Source organism: Pogona vitticeps, chromosome 3, assembly GCF_051106095.1.
Source record: "Pogona vitticeps strain Pit_001003342236 chromosome 3, PviZW2.1, whole genome shotgun sequence".
Classification (NCBI taxonomy): domain Eukaryota; kingdom Metazoa; phylum Chordata; class Lepidosauria; order Squamata; family Agamidae; genus Pogona; species Pogona vitticeps.
Genome location: NC_135785.1, coordinates 5,377,421 through 5,398,433, shown reverse-complemented (window position 1 = coordinate 5,398,433; position 21,013 = coordinate 5,377,421). Strand labels below are relative to the sequence as shown.

The 21,013-nt window shown below is 46.0% G+C and overlaps 1 protein-coding gene across 1 annotated transcript in view; it reads right to left on the bottom strand.

Moving 5' to 3' along the window:
• Positions 1 to 21,013, bottom strand: part of DIS3L2 (DIS3 like 3'-5' exoribonuclease 2) — a 293,641-nt gene that overhangs the window by 80,591 nt on the left and 192,037 nt on the right. The window contains exons 12-14 of the mRNA XM_020813964.3: positions 18,544 to 18,656; positions 11,264 to 11,371; positions 6,061 to 6,294 (exon numbers count right to left, since the gene is read on the bottom strand). Of these exons, the coding sequence (XP_020669623.3) occupies positions 6,061 to 6,294; positions 11,264 to 11,371; positions 18,544 to 18,656 (455 nt within the window). The remainder of the gene's footprint in view (positions 1 to 6,060; positions 6,295 to 11,263; positions 11,372 to 18,543; positions 18,657 to 21,013) is intronic.

Below are 21,013 nucleotides of genomic sequence, written 5' to 3'. Positions count from 1 at the left end.
GGACAACGTGTAGTCTGCATGATTAAACTACAAACGACCCAAAGAGAGTGCTTTAAGCCGGGATAGTATACGGGGTAGTATATAAGCATACAGTGGTACCTCGCTAGACGATGATAATCCGTGCCACTGAAATCGCTGTTTAGCGAAATAATTGTCTGGCGAAAAGCATTTCCCCATTGGAATGCATTGAAACCTGTTTAATGCATTCCAATGGGGAAGAATCGTTGTTGTCTAGCGAACATCAGCCATAGGAAATCCACTTTGCAAACCACCGATCAGCTGTTTAAATCGTGAAGCTTAGGTCCCAAAAACACCTGTTTTGCGAACGCGGAGGAAGCTGTCAAAATCGTCGTCTAGCAAAAATTGGTTTGCGAAACAGGGACCAAACATTGTCCAGCGAAATTCCCCCATAGGAATCACTGTTTTGCGAATCGCTATAGCGATCGCAAAAAGCCAATGTCTGGCGAAAAAACTGTCATGTGGGGGAAATGTCTAGCGAGGCACCACTGTACTTTGCTTTCTGCTTTTTACTTGATAACACAGCATGTGCTTTCCATCAGCTTAATCCCACCTGGCACCTCCCCTAGATATACTGGATTACCACTCCCATCAGTCCCAGCCAGATGGCCATTGAAGGGTGTCAGATTGAGGAAGTCTGCCTCACATTGGCTGAGTCCAGAGTTTCATTCCCTTCAATTTCAGCTTTCAAAGACTGCCACCGGTCCGAGCAGAGGATGCAGGGCTTCACAGGGTGGGGAGCGAGACCAAACTGATGGAGAACGGCAAGGTTTTATCCAACACAATGGATTTTCACTGAATTTTTAAATAACTGGGGTTGTTGTTTTTTAAAGACTTGCGCTTTCTGTTGTCTTGAAACGACACAGGCTCTTCTTTCAGAATATACAGACGGCTACAATAAGCATGCATTTGTTATATTTTAAGAGGAATAAAGCAATTTACTGGGTATGTGAGAATCCAGCTTTTTCTAACCACTCCTGTGGTTTTTCACGCTCGGCTCCAATGCACAAAATCATCCAGCGGCTTCGGAGGGGAGACCGTCTGCGAAATGGCAGCCCTTTTTTCCCTTTCTGTTAATGAAATTGCTTTCTGCCACAGCTCATTTCAAAACAGTTCGCTAGCCTCCCTCTTCCACGAGGCTGCGATGGCAGTTCCAGAGCAGATAAACGTGTGTTAAAACAAGTGCCCGCGAAGACGAGACATCCTTTTCCCCCTTTCTCAAAAGAAAAGAGAGACAGGTGCACTTCTTCCTTAATCCTCAAAAGCTTGGCAAGAAAGAAAAAGCGCCCCAGAAAATCTCGGTGAGATCCAACTAAAAGACGGAGTTTAGGGAAGCCATTTTTCCAAGCCGGGCCAAAGGGCCACCTAGCCTGGCACCTCTGCTTGCCACCCTGGCTAACCAGGTCCCTCATGGGATGCCAGAAGCAGGTCGGAAGGGCAACGCTCACTGGGAAGCCCGGAAACGGAGCACTCCCTATTCCAAAAATCCCCGTGCCATTCAAGGGCGTTGCATCCAGCGGCCCCCGGAGAACTTACAGGCATGCTTCTTGGGCCATCGTTCTTTCAACCCTCGGCATGTGCTCTTTGTCTGGTCTCCGGCTTTCCCAGAGTGGGACCCCGACCAGCTCCATGAAAGTCCCCCATGAAATCCATCTTGGGCAGACAGACCGGCTGCAAGCCCTTGTCGAAGACTACCAAGCTGTGACAAATGTGAAAGAATAGAGGCCCAGCCACTCAGCTGGAGTGGAAGCAACGGCACTGGCAACAAGCAACAAATGGGGATGGGGACAAGTCATCGACCCCTATGTGTCTGGACCAGCAATCCTCGCTCCAGGCAGCTTTCCTTTTCAGATGGTCAAACTTGACTTCCGGTGTTAACAAGAAACAACACAGCCAGCCGGATGAAGGATCCCATCTAAGTGGGCTTCTGTGCCATATCAGGGATAAAACACACTCCATCCTGACATCTGGAGCTTGTGGCTTCTTTCCTTCCACTCCCCCACACTCATGCGGCATGCTCCAGGTTCAAAAGAGGCGGCACCTCTCAGTAAAGCGAGCCATCTGCACATCCTTCAACTGGTGTTCCCTGTCACCCCTTGACTTGGGTTTTGGGGTTGACGCCAGTCCCAGCTGGAACCACCCAACAGCCATCGAGCTGGTTCCATGGACCAAAGCCTCCTTCCTGGGGCACAAGCCCCCGGCTGCACACGAGGCACTTCTCAAGAGTTGCAATGGCCCTGGAGAGCAAGCTGTGTCACGATTTCAGGAGTTGTCACCCAGAAAGGAAAAGCAAAGTGTGCTGCTTATATAGCCCCCAATAGTGCTTAAAGCATTTTCTGGGTGGTTTTCAATTCAATTATGCAGGCTCATCCTGTCTCTGCGGCTCCACTCATCAGCAGGACCAGTCACACTCTTTAGTGCATATGCATCAACACTGTCATCTACAGCAGAAGTCAGAGACAAATTCTATGAAGATCTGGCAGCTACGATCAAGAAAATCCCTGAGAAATAGCTGTTGTTCATTCTTGGAGATTTTAACACTAGGGTTGGTGCTGATCACAATTCATGGCCCACTTCTCTAGGCCTTTTTGGCATTGGGAAGATGAACGAAAATGGTCATCACTTGCTGGAGTATCGCTGTTACTATGGTCTTTGTGTCAGCAACATGTTCTTTAATATAAAGCTTCAACACAGAGTCTCTTGGAGACATCCAAGATCAAAGCACTGGCATCAGCTCGATCTGATCCTCACTAGATGCTGTAGCCTTCCTAGTATTACGATCACATGCAGCTATCAGGGTGCTGACTGCGATATCGATCACTCTCTGGTGTGTTGCAGAACTAAACTGTGAATAAAGAGATTGTATCACACAAAAAAGGAAGGAAGACCATGTATTGACATCAGCAAGACTCGCAATCAGAGAAAAGTGGGAAATTTGTTGTTGTGGGTTTTTCGGGCTCTTTGGCAGTGTTCTGAAGGTGGAAAAGTGGAAAAATTTGCCCAAGTGATTGAGGAAACCCTCCCAGGCCTGGCTGATGCAAATGCACCTGGAACGATGGGAACATTTCAAGAATGCTGTTTATAACAACGCCTTGTCCACATTTGGCAAGAAGACCAAAAAGATGGCAGACTGGTTCCAAGCCCATCCGGAGGAGTTGATGCCAGCCATCGAGGAAAAGAGGAGAGCTCTAGCAGCATACAATACCTGTCCTAGTGAGTACAACTTGCAGGCTCTTCGAGGTGCTTGTAGTCAAGTCCAACAGGCTGCCAGGAGATGTTCTAATGATTATTGGCTTCATCTCTGCTCTCAGATACAGATAGCAGTGGACACAGGTAACATCAAGGGAATGTATGACGGTATCAAGCAGGCCTTAGGTCCAATACAGAAGAAATCTGCTCCTTTGAAGTCTGCTACAGGCATGATCATCTAGGACCGAGTACAGCAGATGGACCACTAGGTGCAGCATTACTCTGAGCTATGGGTTAGGCATCCTTCAGTCTCGAGAGACTATGGTAACGTGCTCTGTATGGAGGACTTGGAACAGAGTCTTGTGTGGCTGAGAAGGCCAATTAAAGAGTGACCATCCCTTCCACCCTGAAGACAAACACAATCTGTCCCCTGTCCAGCTCCCTGGTTTTGCTGCTTCCAGGACGGCCTCTTTGCCTCAGCCTGCTGGACAAGGGTCTCTTCAAATTGGGAGAGGTCGCGATGCAATGCCTGCCTCCAGGCTGAACACTCGGATGTCAGGGTTTCCCATCTGTTGAGGTCCATTCCTAAGGCCTTCAGATCCTGCTTGCAGATCTCCTTGTATTGCAGCTGTGGTCTCCCTCTGGGGCGATTTCCCTGCACTAATTATCCATACAGGAGCTATATTTAGGAGAGAATGTAGTAACCGAAGAAGCATTAAATAATATTGAGTGCCTGCCTATCTTGGAGGAGTTGGACAGCAAACCAACCTTAGCAGAAATAAAAGTGGCCTTGGATTCCCTGGCCACCGGCAAGGCACCTGGGAAGGATAATATCCCTTTAGAAGTGCTGAAGTGCTGTAAAGAGACCATCACCCCTGAACTGTATGAAGTCTTTTGTCTTTGCTGGAGGGAAGGTTGTACCACAGGACATGAAGGATGCAAACACCATCACATTGTATAAGAACAAAGAAGACAGGGGCGACTGCAATAACTACCGTGGCATCTCTCTTCTCAGCTTTGTAGGGAAGCTGCTTGCCTGTGTTGTGCTGAAGAGACTCCAGGTGCTTGCAGACAAGAGTCTATCCAGAATCACAGTGTGGATTTTCAGCTAATAGACCCACCATTGACATGGTATTATAGGTTTTTTTTAAAACAAATTATTAACCTTAGTTTTAATCTTGATTAATGTTTAATTGGGTTTTAATAGTGCTCTGTACAGCTTTTTAACCTGTTGTTGCTGTACCTTTTTTAAACCTGAGCCACCTTGGGTCCCCCTCAGTTGTGAGGTGGCTCACAATTTTAATTTAATTTAATTTAATTAATTTAATTTAATTTAATTTAAAAATATATATAAGCATTAAAAATCATACACATATAGATTTCAAATATATACCCAGTGTATCCTGAGTGGGAGCAATTCCCCCTCCCATCCATTCAGCCCAGCTTTCTTCTTTATTTTTCCAATTCTTTGTCTCCCCTCCTCACCCAAATAGAGCGCTGCTAGCCAAGCGGAACAGAGCCCCCCCCCCCTTGAGCCTCCTTAGACTTGAACGGGCGGTGAAGGAATTGTATTCAGACAGACGTTCACCTGCTAAGAGCTGGTGTAGTATGTAAAGCTATCCTTTGAGGCATCCGCTTTCATAGTCTACGGTCTCTTTTTCAGTTGAGTTCATTGCTTTTACATTATATCACAGGTTTAAACGGTCCAGAGTGGCTCTGTGTTGCACATAGCATTAGAGGCACTGGGCTAAATGCTCTTTGTGGGAGGCGGGAACAGGCAGTCCTATCAGACTGGACTGTTTCTCTGATACCTCGTATTTTCTAAGAGCTGAGTCCTCGGTGCTTTCATTCCAAACAACTCCTATTTATCCGGAACATAGAGAAGAAAAGAGTCTGGGCGGTACAGATGTCTTGAGCCTCAGTAACCGGGTGACAAGCGAACCCAACATTTCGAAAGCCACAACAAAACGTTCTCACATTTTGCTTTGCTCTCGCCTAACAAGCGCAATTCTCAATCAACTCTTGTTACTTCTGTTTTTATTTTAAGTATAATCCATTCCCCCCGCCCTGCAAAAGCAACGCCTCCCTTCCAAAACAAACAAATAAAAAAAACAAGGTTTTTAAAGGACCAATGGCACCCATCTGGGGTTTCATTAGGGAGCCACCCACCACTTTTACCGGGAATTCTGGGGGTGCCAGGTGGTCCTGGGAGTCAAAGTGAACACACTGGGGACCCGAAGCGGCCACACGTTGTCCGGGGGGGGGGGGGCGTGTGTGAGTGCCATTCAATTAAGATCCCTTCTTACTTCTCCAGACGTGATGCTCTCTGACAACTGTGCCTTCTACTCCGATTTGACGTGGGTCTAAGTCCTCTCCAATAGCAACAAGACTGAACGCCACAAGTTCCCCCACTATCTTTCCCCCCACATAGCAGAGGGTGAGGAAGAGGGCCTGCCCTTGAGGGCCACCTAGACGGAAGCCAACCTAGTCCCGCCTTTGGCATGCTCAGTGGTCAAATCATGTTCTTCTGCTTCCGTTCCGATCCATTTCTGCACCAGGCACGTACTGCGGTTATCCTTTAGCAAACATCCCAGCCCTACCCCATCCTTGGCTTCCTCCTCCTCCTCCTCCTCCAATTCACTTCCAGATGGCTTCTTCTCTAGGGGTCCTGAGCTGCCCTAGTTCCTCCCATCCTGCCCAACTTCCTTGCTCATCCCCTCCAATCCCTCACTCCTGTTTGTATCCCATACCCCTTTCCCAGTGAACCGGGAGAGTGCCATCTATGGGGCAGGGAGGGATGGGGGGAGATATGGCCCCCATCTTATCCAGCCGACCAGGTAGGGTTAAGCTGACCTGATCCAAGCGAAGGGCACCGTCTACAAAGCGCTGCTTCCGTAGCTGCTGGGCGATGCGGTGGAGATTCAGGACTGCGCGGTGGACTTCAGCCGTGGAGTGTTGGGGAGAGACAGGGGGCAGCTCCTCTGGTGAGAAGACCTTTTCGGGATTCTCAATCATACTCTGGGCATGATCATAGCTGAGCTTGGTGCAGGAACAGATCACCGTCCGCCCGAACCATTCGTCCAGGATCTGAAAGGTGAAGAGGGCAAAGGCCGGAAGTGAAAGAGATGCCACAGAAAGGAAACACCAAGGGGAAAAAATAGGTATCCGTTCTCACAGGTAGAACTTCGAAAGTTGCAATTCTTCCCTTGCAGATCCACTTGTGAGAAAGGTTGGGTTGCAAGGTCGTCACGGAGTGGCTTATGGAGACAGCGCGATTCAGGGGTGGACCGGCTGGAGGGGGAGCCAAGAGGTTCAGGTTTTAGTCCATGCTAACCCGTTGGCCATCACAGGTTGACCCCAGGCCACCTTCTCTCAGTCTGACGCCTCCCCCCCACACACACACACAAATGATGGGGATGATCAAATAGGAAGGAGGGCAGCCATACAGGCTGCTGTTAGCCTTCGCGACTATATTGCTCTTAGTTCACTGAAGGAGGACAGACTAATGAATAATTTTTTAAAAAAATCATGGAAGCCGGAACTTATACTTATCCTGCTCTTTCTGAGCACAATTAACACCGTGCACATTTGCGTGTGTGAACTTCTTGGTCCATCTCCTTCCTTTACTCTTGTCCCATCATTTTGGAGACAAAAATCTTTTGGTTGTTGTGGGTTTTTCGGGCTCTTTGGCCGTGTTCTGAAGGTTGTTCTTCCTAACGTTTCGCCAGTCTCTGTGGCCGGCATCTTCAGAGTCAGAGTTCTGTCCATGTTCTGAACCGCCTTCAGAATATAGCCAAAGAGCCCGAAAAACCCACAACAACCGTCATATCCCAGCCGTGAAAGCCTTCGAGAATACACAAAAATCTTTGCTTGCCTTTGTTCGTTTGGATACCAAACCAACCGGTCTCACTCTGGGGAAGAACAGAGTGCCATGTAAAGCCGCCCTCCCTTCATCTGAAAGGCAGGGCAGGAACATACAAGCATAGACACCTTCCACGTGTCCATCTCTACGGCCAAAAATAAGCAGCTGGTACTTTGATAAAGTTAGAAAAGAGAACAAGAGGACACCAATCAAACCATTATTCTGGAAGCTGCTCTATGTGCTGCTACCTGCAGACGTAAGGTTTTCATTTACAAATGTTTTCATCTCTGGTTTTGGACCAGACAAGGAAAAAACAACCCAGTGGGCTTCCATTCTTTGGATCACATTACAAATGCTGGATGTGATGGACAATTCCTTTTTATGCTCATGGCTCCTTCTAAGAAGGTGACACCACATCCTTGATCTAGTATACCAATGTGTTTTGCACAGCAAAATTCACCATGCAATCTACAATTAACAGGCAACACACTACTAATAGCCATTGTGGAAGGAGACAGAGAAGGAGGAAAACCAGTGGAGGAAGTAAAGGAAGGAGGGCGACAAAGGGAATGAGGCAGAAAATATCTCACTCTCCACTGGAGTTTCCCTGCCATCTCCCGAAATGTTAGGCCATCAGCCAGTGGGAGACAAATAATTAGCTCGCTAATGAGGAATAAACAGTTCATATATTTTGTGCTGCATGGCAGAGCAGTGCATTTTTTTTCCAGACCCCCCTTCTGCAAGCTTGCTTAGAGTCTCTCACACACACAAACACAAAGAAAGAAAGAAAGAAAGAAAGAAAGAAAGAAAGAAAGAAAGAAAGAAAGAAAGAAAGAAAGAAAGAAAGAAAGAAAGAAAGAAAGAAAGAAAGAAAGAAAGAAAGAAAGAATATTGCTGGAGGCAATTGCCTGCATCCATATAAACTCTCCATGAAGGAAGACGTGTGCCCTCTTAGCCTGACACATTAAATGCCTCTTAAGTCATTACCTCCTCCTCCTCCTCAACCCTTCTAATCCCAGGCTGCCAGGAACAGCTGCATTAAGCCATGGCCTTCATTAATCTTGGCCCACCCCATTCCAGCTCAGCACAGAACTGTAAGGGATCTTAGAGGCATTGACACTGCTGATCCCTGGAGATGAACTAATTCCATCAATTGAGCCAAATGTCACTTGAAAGTGTTGCTGTCTGGGCAGAGGCGCAAAAAGGAAGTATTTCCCATCAGAAAGTGGTTCTTCCAGAACCAAGGGCAAGCAAAAGCACAGCTTTATCTGCGAGACGCAAGGAAAAAAGAGATCAGGATTCAAGCCTGGGGAAACTGGTGGAACAACCGGGACAGCGAGAGGGAAAGAAAAGAGAGATGAGCTGACAGTCATCACAAGAGTTGGAATCTGAGCAACTCTCACTTGAGCAGCGTCATCCAAATATCAGCTGAATGGAAGGTACTACAGTGGTGCCTCGCTTAACGAGCGCACTGTACAAGGATGAAATCGCATAGCGATCCCTTTTTTGGGATTGCTAATGCGATCGCTCAACGTTTTTTAGAGAGGGCAAAATTCGCTTTGCGAAGATCGGTAAGCGTTTCGCTTACCGATCTTCGCAAAACGAAGCCCGACTATCAGCTGTTCAGCGGCCAAAATGGCTGCCGGAAGCCCGGAAATGGCCCAAAATGGCCGCGCGCAGCGTTTTCATGCCCTCGTTAAGCGAGGGGAGGGCGCGAAAATGGCTGCCGGTCATTAAGAAGCATTGCTGAACAGTGAGTATTCGGCCCATTTGGAACACATTAAACCATGTTTAATGCGTTCCAATGGAATTCCCTGCCCCGTTCAACGATGCTTCAGCATAGCGAAGGTTAATCCGGAACTGTATGTTCAACAGGCACATGCCTCATGTGGGTGAACTTCCATGCATCCTTGCTCTAGATCCCACCCTTTCCAAAAACATAGTTTAAGAATGTATTTCCCCCAATCAGATGTGAGTAGACCCTTTTCCCAGCAAAACAAGGCCTAGACTCCAGGCCTCCGTAGTGTTCACTGTTGTTATTTAGTCGTTCAGTCATGTCTGTCTCTTCGTGACCCCATGGACCAGAGTATGCCAGTTCCTCGTGTTTTCCACTAATTCCCAGAGTTGGGTCAAATTCACATCGGTCCCTTCGCAGACACTGTTCAGCCACCTTGTCCTCTGTCGTCCTCTTCTCCTCTTGCCGTCACACTTTCCTAACATCAAGGTCTTTTCCAAGGAGTCTTCTCTTCTCATGAGATGGCCAAAGTATTGGAGCCTCAACTTCAGGATCTGTCCTTCCAGTGAGACCTCAGGGTTGATTACCTTCAGAATGGATAGGTTTGTTCTCCTTGCAGTCCTGGGGACTCTCAAGAATCTCCTCCAGCACCACAATTCAAAAGCATCAATTCTTCGGCGGTCAGCTGCCTTTATGGCCCAGCTCTCACTTCCGTACATCACTACAGGAAAAATCATAGCTTTGACTATGCGGACTTTTGTTGGCAAGGTGATGTCTCTGCTTTTTACAAAGATGCTGTCTAGGTTTGTCATCACTTTGTTGTTGTTTAGTCGGGTCCGACTCTACGTGACCCCATGGACCAGAGCACGTCAGGCCCTCCTGTCTTCCACTGCCTCCCGGAGTTGGGTCAGATTCATGCTGGTCACTTCAATGACACTCCTTACATGTGTGCATTTTATGTGTCTTCATGTCACTTCTAAGTTAGGGTGATCCTACGAGTCAGTGACATTCAAAATCTCCCATTATTAACAACCTTGCACAGGTCTTGCAAATTCAAGGTCAAGGTTTCCCTTTTTAAGTCAATCCACCTCAGTTTACATCTTCCTCCTTCCCTACTCCCTTTAACATTTCTAGCTTTTATTATCCTTTACAAGAGTGCCTGGCTTCTCACGATAGGTTCATGGTTTTCAGATTTTTATCATACAAGTCCAACCCAATCCAGTTTTCTGCATAATATGTTCAGTACTGTATACAGACAATGTACCACTGATTGATACACTTGCACATTGTAAATCATTGTTTCTTGTGCACATAATAAATTTAGGTGTCAGGGCTATTGGATGTTGTGTCACAATCTTTATTTTAAAACATTCTACAGCTTTCCCTGATCCATACAGTAAAAGGCTTTACTGTAATCTGTAAAACACATGTTGATTTACGTACAGAATCTTTTGCTGTACTCCAGTAGCCAACATATATTTGCACAATTATCTCTACAGCCTCTTCCTTTTCTGAATCCAGCTTGAACATCCGACAGTTCTTATTCCGTATATGGTAAAAGTCCTTCCAAGAGCCCTATTCTTGTTTTAAATTATGCTTTAATTTTTAGATTTTATAAAAGAGATCTCATTTTTTCTTTTTATTGTTGTTGTCATTTATTTCACTGGAACGATTCTTGTCTTTATCTCTAGGCACAACTTCCTGAAAATTTGTGCTTAGAATTTTGACTACATTCTTGTCAACTTTACTTCTGCTTCTCATCTGCCCCCACATTTTGAAGTTTCCTTAAGTTTTCCAGACTCCCCCCTTCTACAAGCTTGCTTAGTCTCTCTCTCTCTCTCTCTCTCTCTCTCACACACACACACACACACAGAGAGAGAGAGAGAGAGAGAGAGAGAGAAAGAAATGAGAAAAAAATCATATTGTTGAAGGCAAGCCCTAACCCATTGAGTCCTTCCAATTCTTTTGATTGTAGCAGTAATTTTATTTTTGCATCCTTCCCCAGTAATGGTTTTTGGTTACATTCATAGTCAGTTAAATCTCAGTAATGAAAATCTTCTCTTGACGTGGTCTCTCAATTCCCGAGGAATGTTGTGTAATCTATATTTTAACATTAAGATTGTTTTACTATTCTTGTTTAGCATTACTCTGATTTCATCACTCTAAATATGTACACATCTAGGGACCTTTGGCCAGCCCAGCATTAACATTCTGGCTTCAACTATCCAGAAAATGGCCTTATTTTGATCTCTGGTTCCAGCACAGAACGGTTGTGCTTCCCAACCATTAAGAAAGAGGAATGCTTCAGTCCAGGTACATTCTCGGAAAATGTTACGGCTGCTCCACTCTCACCTGGATGGCATTTTGCAGGTCGGCGCATACCTGGGGCCATTCCAAATTCCAGCCAAGCGAGAAGGATGGCCCACGTACTCTGTCCCAGCAAAGACGCCCAGTCTTACCTTGCCTTCGGGAGTCAGCTTCCAAATGACAGAGAAGGTAAGTCTGTCTGTCATGGGATTGAGACTGCAAAGCTCCTCACAGAGCAGTTTCGGAAGCATGGGGATCACCTGGGGAAGAAAAGTTCAGAGGTATGAAAAAAACAAAACAATAAACTACTTTCCCTTGAGAAAACTTCTATCTTCTCATGATGCCTGAAAACATTTCCCTCTCCAGAAGCAACCCAAGGCTTAAAGAGAAAGCAGCTGTGGCTCTTTCAAGCAGCTGGAAGTACTTTTTTGTATTTGATATCTAGCGGAACACCTCCTCCCACCAAGATCTACCCGAATCGCTCATTCTAGCCAGGACGGGTGGCTGAGGGGCCTAATGCCGAGCAAGGGAGGCGCGGAGAGACAGAACAAGAAACCGGGCCTTCTCGGCAGTGGCCCCTCGCCTTTGGAACAGTCTGCCCCCAGAGATCTGCTTGGCTCCTTTGCTGGGTGTTTTTAATAGCCAACTTAAGACCTGGCTCTTTAGGCAGGCTTTTCCTCCTGTCATCACTGGATTACTCTTGCCATCTTGAATTATAGATAGTTGTTTTTATTTTATTAGATTGTTTTCACTTCTAGACTTCGGTCTAGATGGGCAGGGTATACATTGACTGAATAAATAAAATAAATAAATATTCTTTGTGCAATGCATAACTCGTCCAGGAAACCACTGCAACAGGAGATTATGATGGCCATTAACTTAACATCCCCTTTTAAAGCTGGTGAACACATTGTTCTACTCATTATGATTGGTCACAGAAGAAAAAAACATTTTCCGTATGGAAATTTCATAGAGTACATATTACGTTCACACACCCCTGCCTATCCTCCAGGGAGTTCCTTGTTTCAACTCCTTGCCGTTTCATCTTCACAAGAACCCTGTGAAGTAGGCCAGGCTCAAGGTTACCAGCTTTCATGGCCAAGTGAGGATTTGAACCCAAGTTTTTTGAGTCCTACTCAAACACCCTAAACACTATCTATCTATCTATCTATCTATCTATCTATCTATCTATCTATCTATCTATCGATCGATCGATCGATCGATCGATCGATCGGATTCCACCCTCTGAGCCTATGGGCCTCTGATTAACCCTGAAGACATTACAGTGGTGCCTCGCTTAGCGTCGTTAATTCGTTCCGCAAAAATCGCTGCAGAACGAAAACGTCGCTATGCGATATTAAAAAGCCCATAGAAACACACTGAAACCCCTTCAATGCGTTCCTATGGGCTTAAAACTCACCGTTGAACAAAGATTCTCCATAGCGCCACCATTTTCGGTGCCTCTAAAGCGAGGAATCCATCCCTAAACACAGCGGGCGGCCATGTTTTTTTCCCGGCGGCCATCTTGAAACCGCTGATAAGCTGTGCGAAAATGGGGGCTTTGCGATCATCGCTTCCCTGCAATCATCGCAAAGCGAAAATACCCCATAGAGAACATCGCAAAGCGATCGCTTTTGCAATCGCAAAAACAGCATCGCTACACGATTTCGTCACTAAACGGAGCGATCGCTAAGCAAGGCACCACTGTATTTAGATTCCCGATGGAAGCTACCTTGGAAATGACTATAAACTGAAAGATAAGATTAAACTATAGGAAAGTAAAAGACCAAGATTAAACTAAGGCCATATTCTGTCTGAGAAAAAAGAACAAGTGCAGAAGAGTAATTTGGCAAGCGAGTCTTCTCTGCAGTGTCTGATTTTGGAATCCGTACAGTACAATCAGCTGTGAGAAGGACGGTTCGTGTGGTCATGAACACCACCTGCATGACTGCCTTTCCGCTCCATGGTTACTGTCAAGTGAGACATGTACACAAGCCTTAGTTTTACTATTGAATGCCCTATCTGTGCCAGGTTTGCATGGCAAGACTCTAGAACTCTGTTTTCCCCACAGAAACTACCCTTTGTGGGTTGGATCTCCTACTGGAAGAGGTGGGCTCTAGATGAAGCTCTTACGAAGTTCTGAATTTGCAGCACTGTTCTTCACACTACAGTACTACTGTTTTGAATGGATACTTGCTTTTTAAGAAATGTTATTTTATTTTATAGTCACAGACTACTCTGGGTGGCTGACAGCAAGTAAATAAAACAATTTAAAAATAACAGTGATTTACAACAACAATAAAAAATCATTCAAGATGGAAAAGAAAAGAAAGAGTAAATCAAGTACAGCCTGGAGGGAAGGCCTGCCTAAACAGCCAGGTTTTCAATTGACTTTTACAAATATCCAGCGAGGTGGCCATATGGATCTCTGTAGGGAGGTTATTCCAAAGACCAGGAGCCACTGCTGAGAAGACAATTGTTTTAACCTGGTCTTGTCAAGCAGGTCCTCTCTTGAAGGTATGCAACTGCCTTATTTCTGTCTACCGAACCTCTCATGGCATTCTGAGCAATGATGGACTCTTGATGCACAAATGATTTGCAAGCCACAGCTTTTGTTACTGTAGATAATGTCAGCATTATTGCTAATCAGAATGAGTAAAACAGCAAGCAGAGAGAGAGAGAGAGAGAGAGAGAGAGAGAGAATAAAAGAAAGAATACCAAAGGCTCCATATAGGTTTCAGAAAGCAAACATTTTCTATCTACATGCCGAGCCTTCACAGAGAAAGCTCTTAAAATATTTAATCACGTTTGTGGCTTGGCACCCAACTCCCGCTCATAAATCCATTCTAATTGCCTGGCGTTGCTTGGGACTGGGCGGCTGGCTGTCAAATCTCCGGCCGGAAAAGAAACCACTTTCCATAAGAATCAGCAAGGCCAGCCGAACTGGAAGGTCAGGAGGGCAACCGGGTCCCCGTGATAAGCCTGTTCCTCTCGACACAAAGGGCCGCCAGCTGTGTTATTCCAGTGGTGTGGAAGCATGCTGACAATAGGAACCAGCCCATAACTCACAGATGTCCTACGTGAGGCTGGCCATGCCTCAGCCTAGCAGCCCTGAGGTTATTCCCCTGTTATGAGACGGGGCAGGGCCCTTCGGGAGGGTGCAAGGAAGGCAGGCTGCCGATCAGACCGAATATGGCTCAGGGAGAGCTCTTCCAATCCCGAGACAGCGCTGCGGAGGTCATGCACGGCAAACGGCACGATGTTCATGCCAAGCTTAGAAAAGTGACCGCTGTGGACTACAAGCGATAGTGCTAGTTGGAAGTGATGCAGAGAAGTAACTTTTCCAAGTGGTCGATCGATAGATCCAGCCAAAGTCAAGAAGGCTGATGGAAAGGGATACTCACGGAGCAAGGTTCCCTCCTCGAAAAGCAGAAGGAAGGAGGACTCAAGAAGACTCCTGCTGCCGAAGGTCAGCAGCTCACCTGGGAGTAACGTTCAGGCTAGTCCTGTCTGAACCTTCCCAAGTCTGAGATCACTTCCAGAGTCTCTTCCTTGGGTGCTCCCTACCCTCAGAGGTGGAACTTCCGTCAATACTCCATTATTCTACAGAAGACAGCAATCCGTTTGCAGAATATTCTGCCTACCTGGCGCTGAATCTTCCATCCTCACATTTATCCCTGCTCATGTTTTTAAACTGTTTCAGCCCTCTGCATCAGTTCTACATCTTTCTTTCTAGAATATAAACTGAAAGATGTTGTGGACTTTTAGTTTTAGATAGAAGAGCAGGATGTCAAAAATCTGAAAGGCAGAAATAAACATTATTGCCTGGTACTTATGTAATGCCCCACAGTGTGCCCTGATGACCTCGGGTCCCTCTGCCCAGAGTCTCTGGGGCAGTCTTAGGCCAAAAAAGGTAGCCTGCAAACCAGACAGAAAAGAATGTATGGTTGCCACCTGTCACCAAGTCATTTCAGAAAGATGGTAACCCCATGAATCAAAGACTGCTGAAGGTTCTCTCAGCAAGAGAGATCTTGCACACCCAGGTGTAAATTTCACAAAGACGTACGGACCCAAGGTTGATCTAACAACCCCCCTGTGAGGTAGGCGACACTGCAATACAGCAGTTCTTCCGAGGCCAGCCAAGTGAGTTTCCAAGCTGATCTGGGGTCTGGCCTTCAAACCCCACCTTCTGAACTGCACTTGACACAGACCTCCAAGCCCCCCAAAAAATATCCCACTTGGCTGACTTTCCGTCAAGCTTTTATGCTTCCAGACTTTGGCGAGCTCCCAGATTTAGGAGGGTTCACCAGAGGCGAAGGCTGCTGTGGAGACACTGATGGGCTTGGGGGGGGGCCACGGGGTTCAGAGACAGGCCAGCCAAGGAAGGCCCGCTGGCCATGGGAATCTCAGTGGGAAAGCCTGAAACACTTTGGATGGAAAACAAAACTCAGAACCTCCCTCCACATCCCACCCACAACCAGGTTCCCATCATCGCTCAGGCCGGAGGCCGGCCCGATCCTGCTCGGTCTGGGGCAAAACACAGACCTCCAAAAAAAAAAAAAAAAATTGAAGCCCTCCACCACTGGCATGCGAATTAAGGGGGAGCCACATGAAACAGATGTGGCTTCGCACCTTCAACTCAGAGATGGGATGATCTGCGGCGGAATCAGGAGGAGGCCCCAAACCCTGAAAGACACTGGAAGAAAGCAAGCCACAGGTTTCTGCGCAAGCGCTCCCTTCTGTTTCCCTTCCTTTCCGCATCAACGCATCCACAAATTCAGACTTCGACCGCCTCTTTATGATCCAGCTTGACGTTATCAAAATATCGACACCCTGACAACCTGCTGGTGTCAAAAAGTGAATGTCTCAAGACCCTTGGACCCAACACGTTGACCGGCTTCCAGTTCCAGTCTTTGATCTCCACAGGTTGTGTTGTTGTTGTTGTTGTTTTTTAAAGAGGACCAGTTAAAACATGGTTGGGATTTATGGCTGACCTTCCTCGCTTGGACTACTTCACACCTAAAACAACACAGGGGGAACTGCCAGAAGGGAGAAAACTGTTTAGGTTTGCCTGCTTTGTAGAACTCGATACGCTCCCGTTTAAGACTCGCACTTTCTCAAAACAAATCATTAGCGTTTTGCACAACCACCCCTTCCCTCCCAGACAAAGCAGTTCAAGAGAATTAGTTACGCTGCGCTATTTGGTTTCCGTGCAGGGAGAGTTCCCACCGCCACTCCCTGTGTTCGGCCATGGAGAAGCCAAAGCTGTGTGTAGCGCTAGCAGCTTCAGGCTTGCAGGAAGAACTTTTCTCTGGGGCTGCTCTCCCATCCTGCCTTCCCAACATACTCATTAAAGACTCACACAGAAGATTGCTAATTTTAAAAGTACCTTTTAAGGATACTTTCATTTTTGGACTTTCTGCTACCCTTTAGGCTCAACACTCAGGTTCAAGTGTCCTTCCGCCCAGGAATCACAGTTAAGAGAATGTATGAATTAATACCCAGGCTTTTCCTTACATATCTCTTACTGCATATAGAGCCAAATATGCTGGTGGCAAACCTTGGCAAGCTGGATATGGTCAAACAGGAGATGGCAAAAATAAAAATTGACATCATGGGCGTCAGTGAACTAAAATGGACGGGAATTGACAAATTCAAGTCGGACAATTATCATGTGGAACAACTGATTGGTTCAAAATTGGGTAAGGAGTACGACAAGGCTGTATATTGTCTCCCAGCTTATTCAACTTATATGCAGAATACATCATGCGGAAGGCTGGACTGGAGGAATCCCAAGCCGGAATTAAGATTGCCGGAAGAAATATCAACAACCTCCAATATGCAGATGATACCACTCTGATGGAAGAAAGTAAGGAGGAATTAAAGAACCTGTTAATGAGGGTGAAAGAAGAGAGTGCAAAAAACGGCCTGAAAGTCAACATAAAAAAACTAAGATCATGGCCACTGGTCCCATCACCTCCTGGGAAACTGAAGGGGAAGACATGGAGGCAGTGACAGATTTTACTTTCTTGGGCTCCATGATAACTGCAGATGGAGACAGCTGCCACGAAATTAAAAGACACCTGCTTCTTCAGAGGAAAGCGATGACAAACCTTGACAGCATCTTAAAAAGCAGAGACATCACCTTGCCAACAAAAGTCTGAATAGTCAAAGCTATGGTTTTTCCTGTAGTGATGTATGGAAGTGAGAGCTGGACCATAAAGAAAGCAGACCGCCGAAGAATTGATGCCTTTAAATTGTGGTGCTGGGGGAGGCTCTTGAGAGTCCCCTGGACTGCAAGGAGAACAAACCTATCAATTCTAAAGGAAATCAATCCTGAGTGCTCACTGGAAGGACAGATCCTGAAGCTGAGGCTCCAATCCTTTGGCCATCTCATGAGAAGAGAACACGCCCTGGAAAAGTCCCTGATGTTGGGAAAAAGTGAAGGTAAGAGGAGAAGGGGACGACAAAAACGACAGAGGATGAGATGGTTGGACAGTGTCACTGAAGCTACCAACATGAATTTGACCAAACTCCGGGAGACAGTAGAAGACAGGAGGGCCTGGCGTGCTCTGGTCCATGGGGTCACGAAGAGTCGGACACGACTTAACGACTAAACAACATGCTGGTGGCAATGCGGGATAAAATTTAAAAAATGCAAAACCAGCCTATTCGGGCGCGTTGTTAAGTCAAATCTCTGTTGCAAGGATAAGAAGTCCCCTGCCCCCTCAAAGATGCAGCCTTCCCCAATATGGTACCCGTGAGTTTTAAAACATGGGTGGCGGAAAGGATTCCTGCTTGAACCTGGAGAAGACAACATTGAGATGGGGCTGGAAGTCATTCCAAACATATCTGGAGGGCATCCAGGAGTGTAGGGCTGCAAACCATTTGGGTTTTTGGGGTTTAGCCAGCAGGGAGACTAAGAGTGAGATCACACTAGGAAAGAGACCCTAATTATATTGGAAACCAATGCAGCAACAGGGGAGTCAAACGTTCCTCGTATCCAACTCCAGTAGATACAGTATAATGCACCAGTTTTAGCTTCCAAACCATCTTCAAAGGCAGCCTCATTGATTAAAATGATGTCTCTTTTAAGAAAGATGAGCAACTCGTGTTAAGACTACCACACCAGTACAGACTGTTTCTCTTCCACACATCAGATTTTTGTCTATGAATTAAAAGCACAGACACAGTCCTTGGAAACCATGAAAGGGTGATGAATGATATGTGATGTGTGAATCCTGCACAAAATGTAAGTGATAAGTCACACAATTCTACAATAAATCGTGATCTGGGAAAAGCCCCAATGTCACACGTGTTCCGTTGCCCACTTCCAAGGAAAAGAAACATTATCTGCTTGGATTTTTGGAGAATGTTCGGAAGAACATTTGTCTGTCTGGGTTTTGCTCCGAGACAGTCACTTTATTCTCACCTTCTGCACAAGGTAGACGCTTGTCGCTCGCTGGCTGGCTACCTCATCCAGCTCCGTCCCTTCAAGCACAAAATAACTCACATCTGCAATATGGACGCCAACTTCCAAGTTGCCTGAAATGACAAGAAAGGAAGGTACCTGTCAGGCAACGGGTGAGACCAGGAAGCCACAGCAGGACGCCTCGAGACAGGGAAGAACAGAGTGTAACGGTTAAGCACACAACTTTTGTGCATACCCTATATGGACTGCACCAGGAACGAGCCAATTTTCCAGCTCTCAAAGCTTCACCCCAGTTTTGTTGTTGTTTAGTCATTAAGTCGTGTCCGACTCTCCGTGACCCCATGGACCAGAGCACGCCAGGCCCTCCTGTCTTCCGCTGCCTCCCGGAGTTGGGTCAAATTCATGTTGGTAGCTCTTCCTCAGTAGCATGTTGGACGCCTTCCGACCTGAAGGGCTCATCTTCCAGCATCATGTCTTTTAGCCTTTTGTTTCTGTCCATGGAGTTAGGTGCTTTGATTTCCACCAAACTCTCATTATACTTTTCAGGGGGGATGGGGGGGAGGAGAAGAAAGGATAGTGTTGGCTGCAAGTGGTGTGATTAATTATATAGTCCAATGGAGAATGGAAGGCAGCTAGGTTGGGGGTGCAGATGTCCTTCAATGTATTTCGATTCTCTAGATGTATCTTGAAAATGGGAAATTATTAGAAGAAAGTATATTCCCATCTCACAACAAGTTCCCAGGGCAGTTTCCCCCATCTGGTATTTAGAAAAGAACAACAAGGCAACCTGTTAAAATTGTTACCATCATTTTCTAAACTTACAAGTAATAAAGAGCAAAATGACTTAGTAAAGCCATTAGGTTTTTTAAAGTGCAATGAGTAATGTAAAAATTGATATAGTGAATCCTTAACTACCGTATTTTCCATGTATAAGACTATAGTAAAGGTAAAGGTTCCCCTTGACAATTTTTGTCCAGTCGTGTTCGACTCTAGGGGGCGGTGCTCATCCCCGTTTCCAAGCCATAGAGCCAGCCTTTGTCTGAAGACAATCTTCCGTGGTCACATGGCCAGTGCGACTTAGACACGGAACACTGTTACCTTCCCACCGAGGTGGTCCCTATTGATCTACTGCATTTGCATGCTTTCGAACCGCTAGGTTGGCGGGAGCTGGGATAAGCGACAGGACCTCACTCCGTTGCGTGGATTCGATCTTACGACTGCTGGTCTTCTGACCCTGCAGCACAGGCTTCTGCGGTTTAGCCCACAGCGCCACCACGTCCCTCTAGTATAAGTATAAGACTAAAATCTTTAGATTTAAATTTGAGGGTCATCTTATACACGGAAGTAAGCTGAGGAGAGAAAAAACAAGTGGAGGGGAAAGCAGGGATCAAAGTGATCCTGCAGGGCTTTGATCCCTGCTTTCCCCTCCACTTGCTAATCCTTAGCAAAAGGAAAGTAGGGATCAAAGTGCTGCAGGATCGCTTTGATCCCTGCTTTCCCCTCTGCTTGCTAAGTCCCATGGGGCTTAGCAAGTATAAGGGGGAAGGATAAAAGGAATCCCATGGTTGTAAAAGGGGGAAAGGGATCAAAACGATCATGCAGTCGCGGGAATGCTTTGGTCCTTTTCCTCCTACTTTTGCTAAGCCCCATGGGGCTTAGCATGAAGGGCGAAAGCAGGTATCAAAGCGATCCTGCAGTGCTCTGATCCCTCCCCCCTACACTTGCTAAACGCCACTTAAATTCCTCAATTTTGGATTAGAAAAGTGGGGCGTCGTCGTCTTATACATGGGGGCATCTTATACACAAAAAAATAAGGTATATAAAAAACTCTGTTCCATGTTTAACACTATGTCATTTCTTGCTCAGTTATGATTGCTTACTTTTATGTCAACAGCGTGTATGTGTATTTTAAATCTGAAAATAAAGGTCCTGCTTCTTCCTTCCCCAATAACACAGACCAGGAAATGTAGGAAACACCTAATTACAATTTTGCTTTGCTTTCGAATGCTCTAAGTTGTTCAGGAACCTGTGGATGACTTCTTCTCATGAAGAAAGAAGAGACAGGTTTTCACGTAGATTTGACAATTATTTTCAACTTAGAAAAACAGAACATGAACAAACCTGGTGTATCTTAATCAATTTTAAGCAAGTGAACATGGTGATTACTTTCGGAATTTAATAACAGTATGTAATTTTGGAACTACCCACCAGAAGCTAACGCACAACCTGAGGAAGATGAATTATCATCAAAAGCTGGCTCTTTGTTTTATTTTCTTAGCGATCTAATAAAAGTATTGCTTGTTCCTTCATTTGTATCAATAATGGCAACACAACCATGCATTTAACAACAACAAAAGTTGCTTCCAAAACCCAAGCAACAGTAATTAGTTGCCTGTTGCAGTGCATAACAAGGGGTGTCACAAGGTACTTCTGAAAAGACATGAGCTGGACCACAAAGAAAGCTGACCAC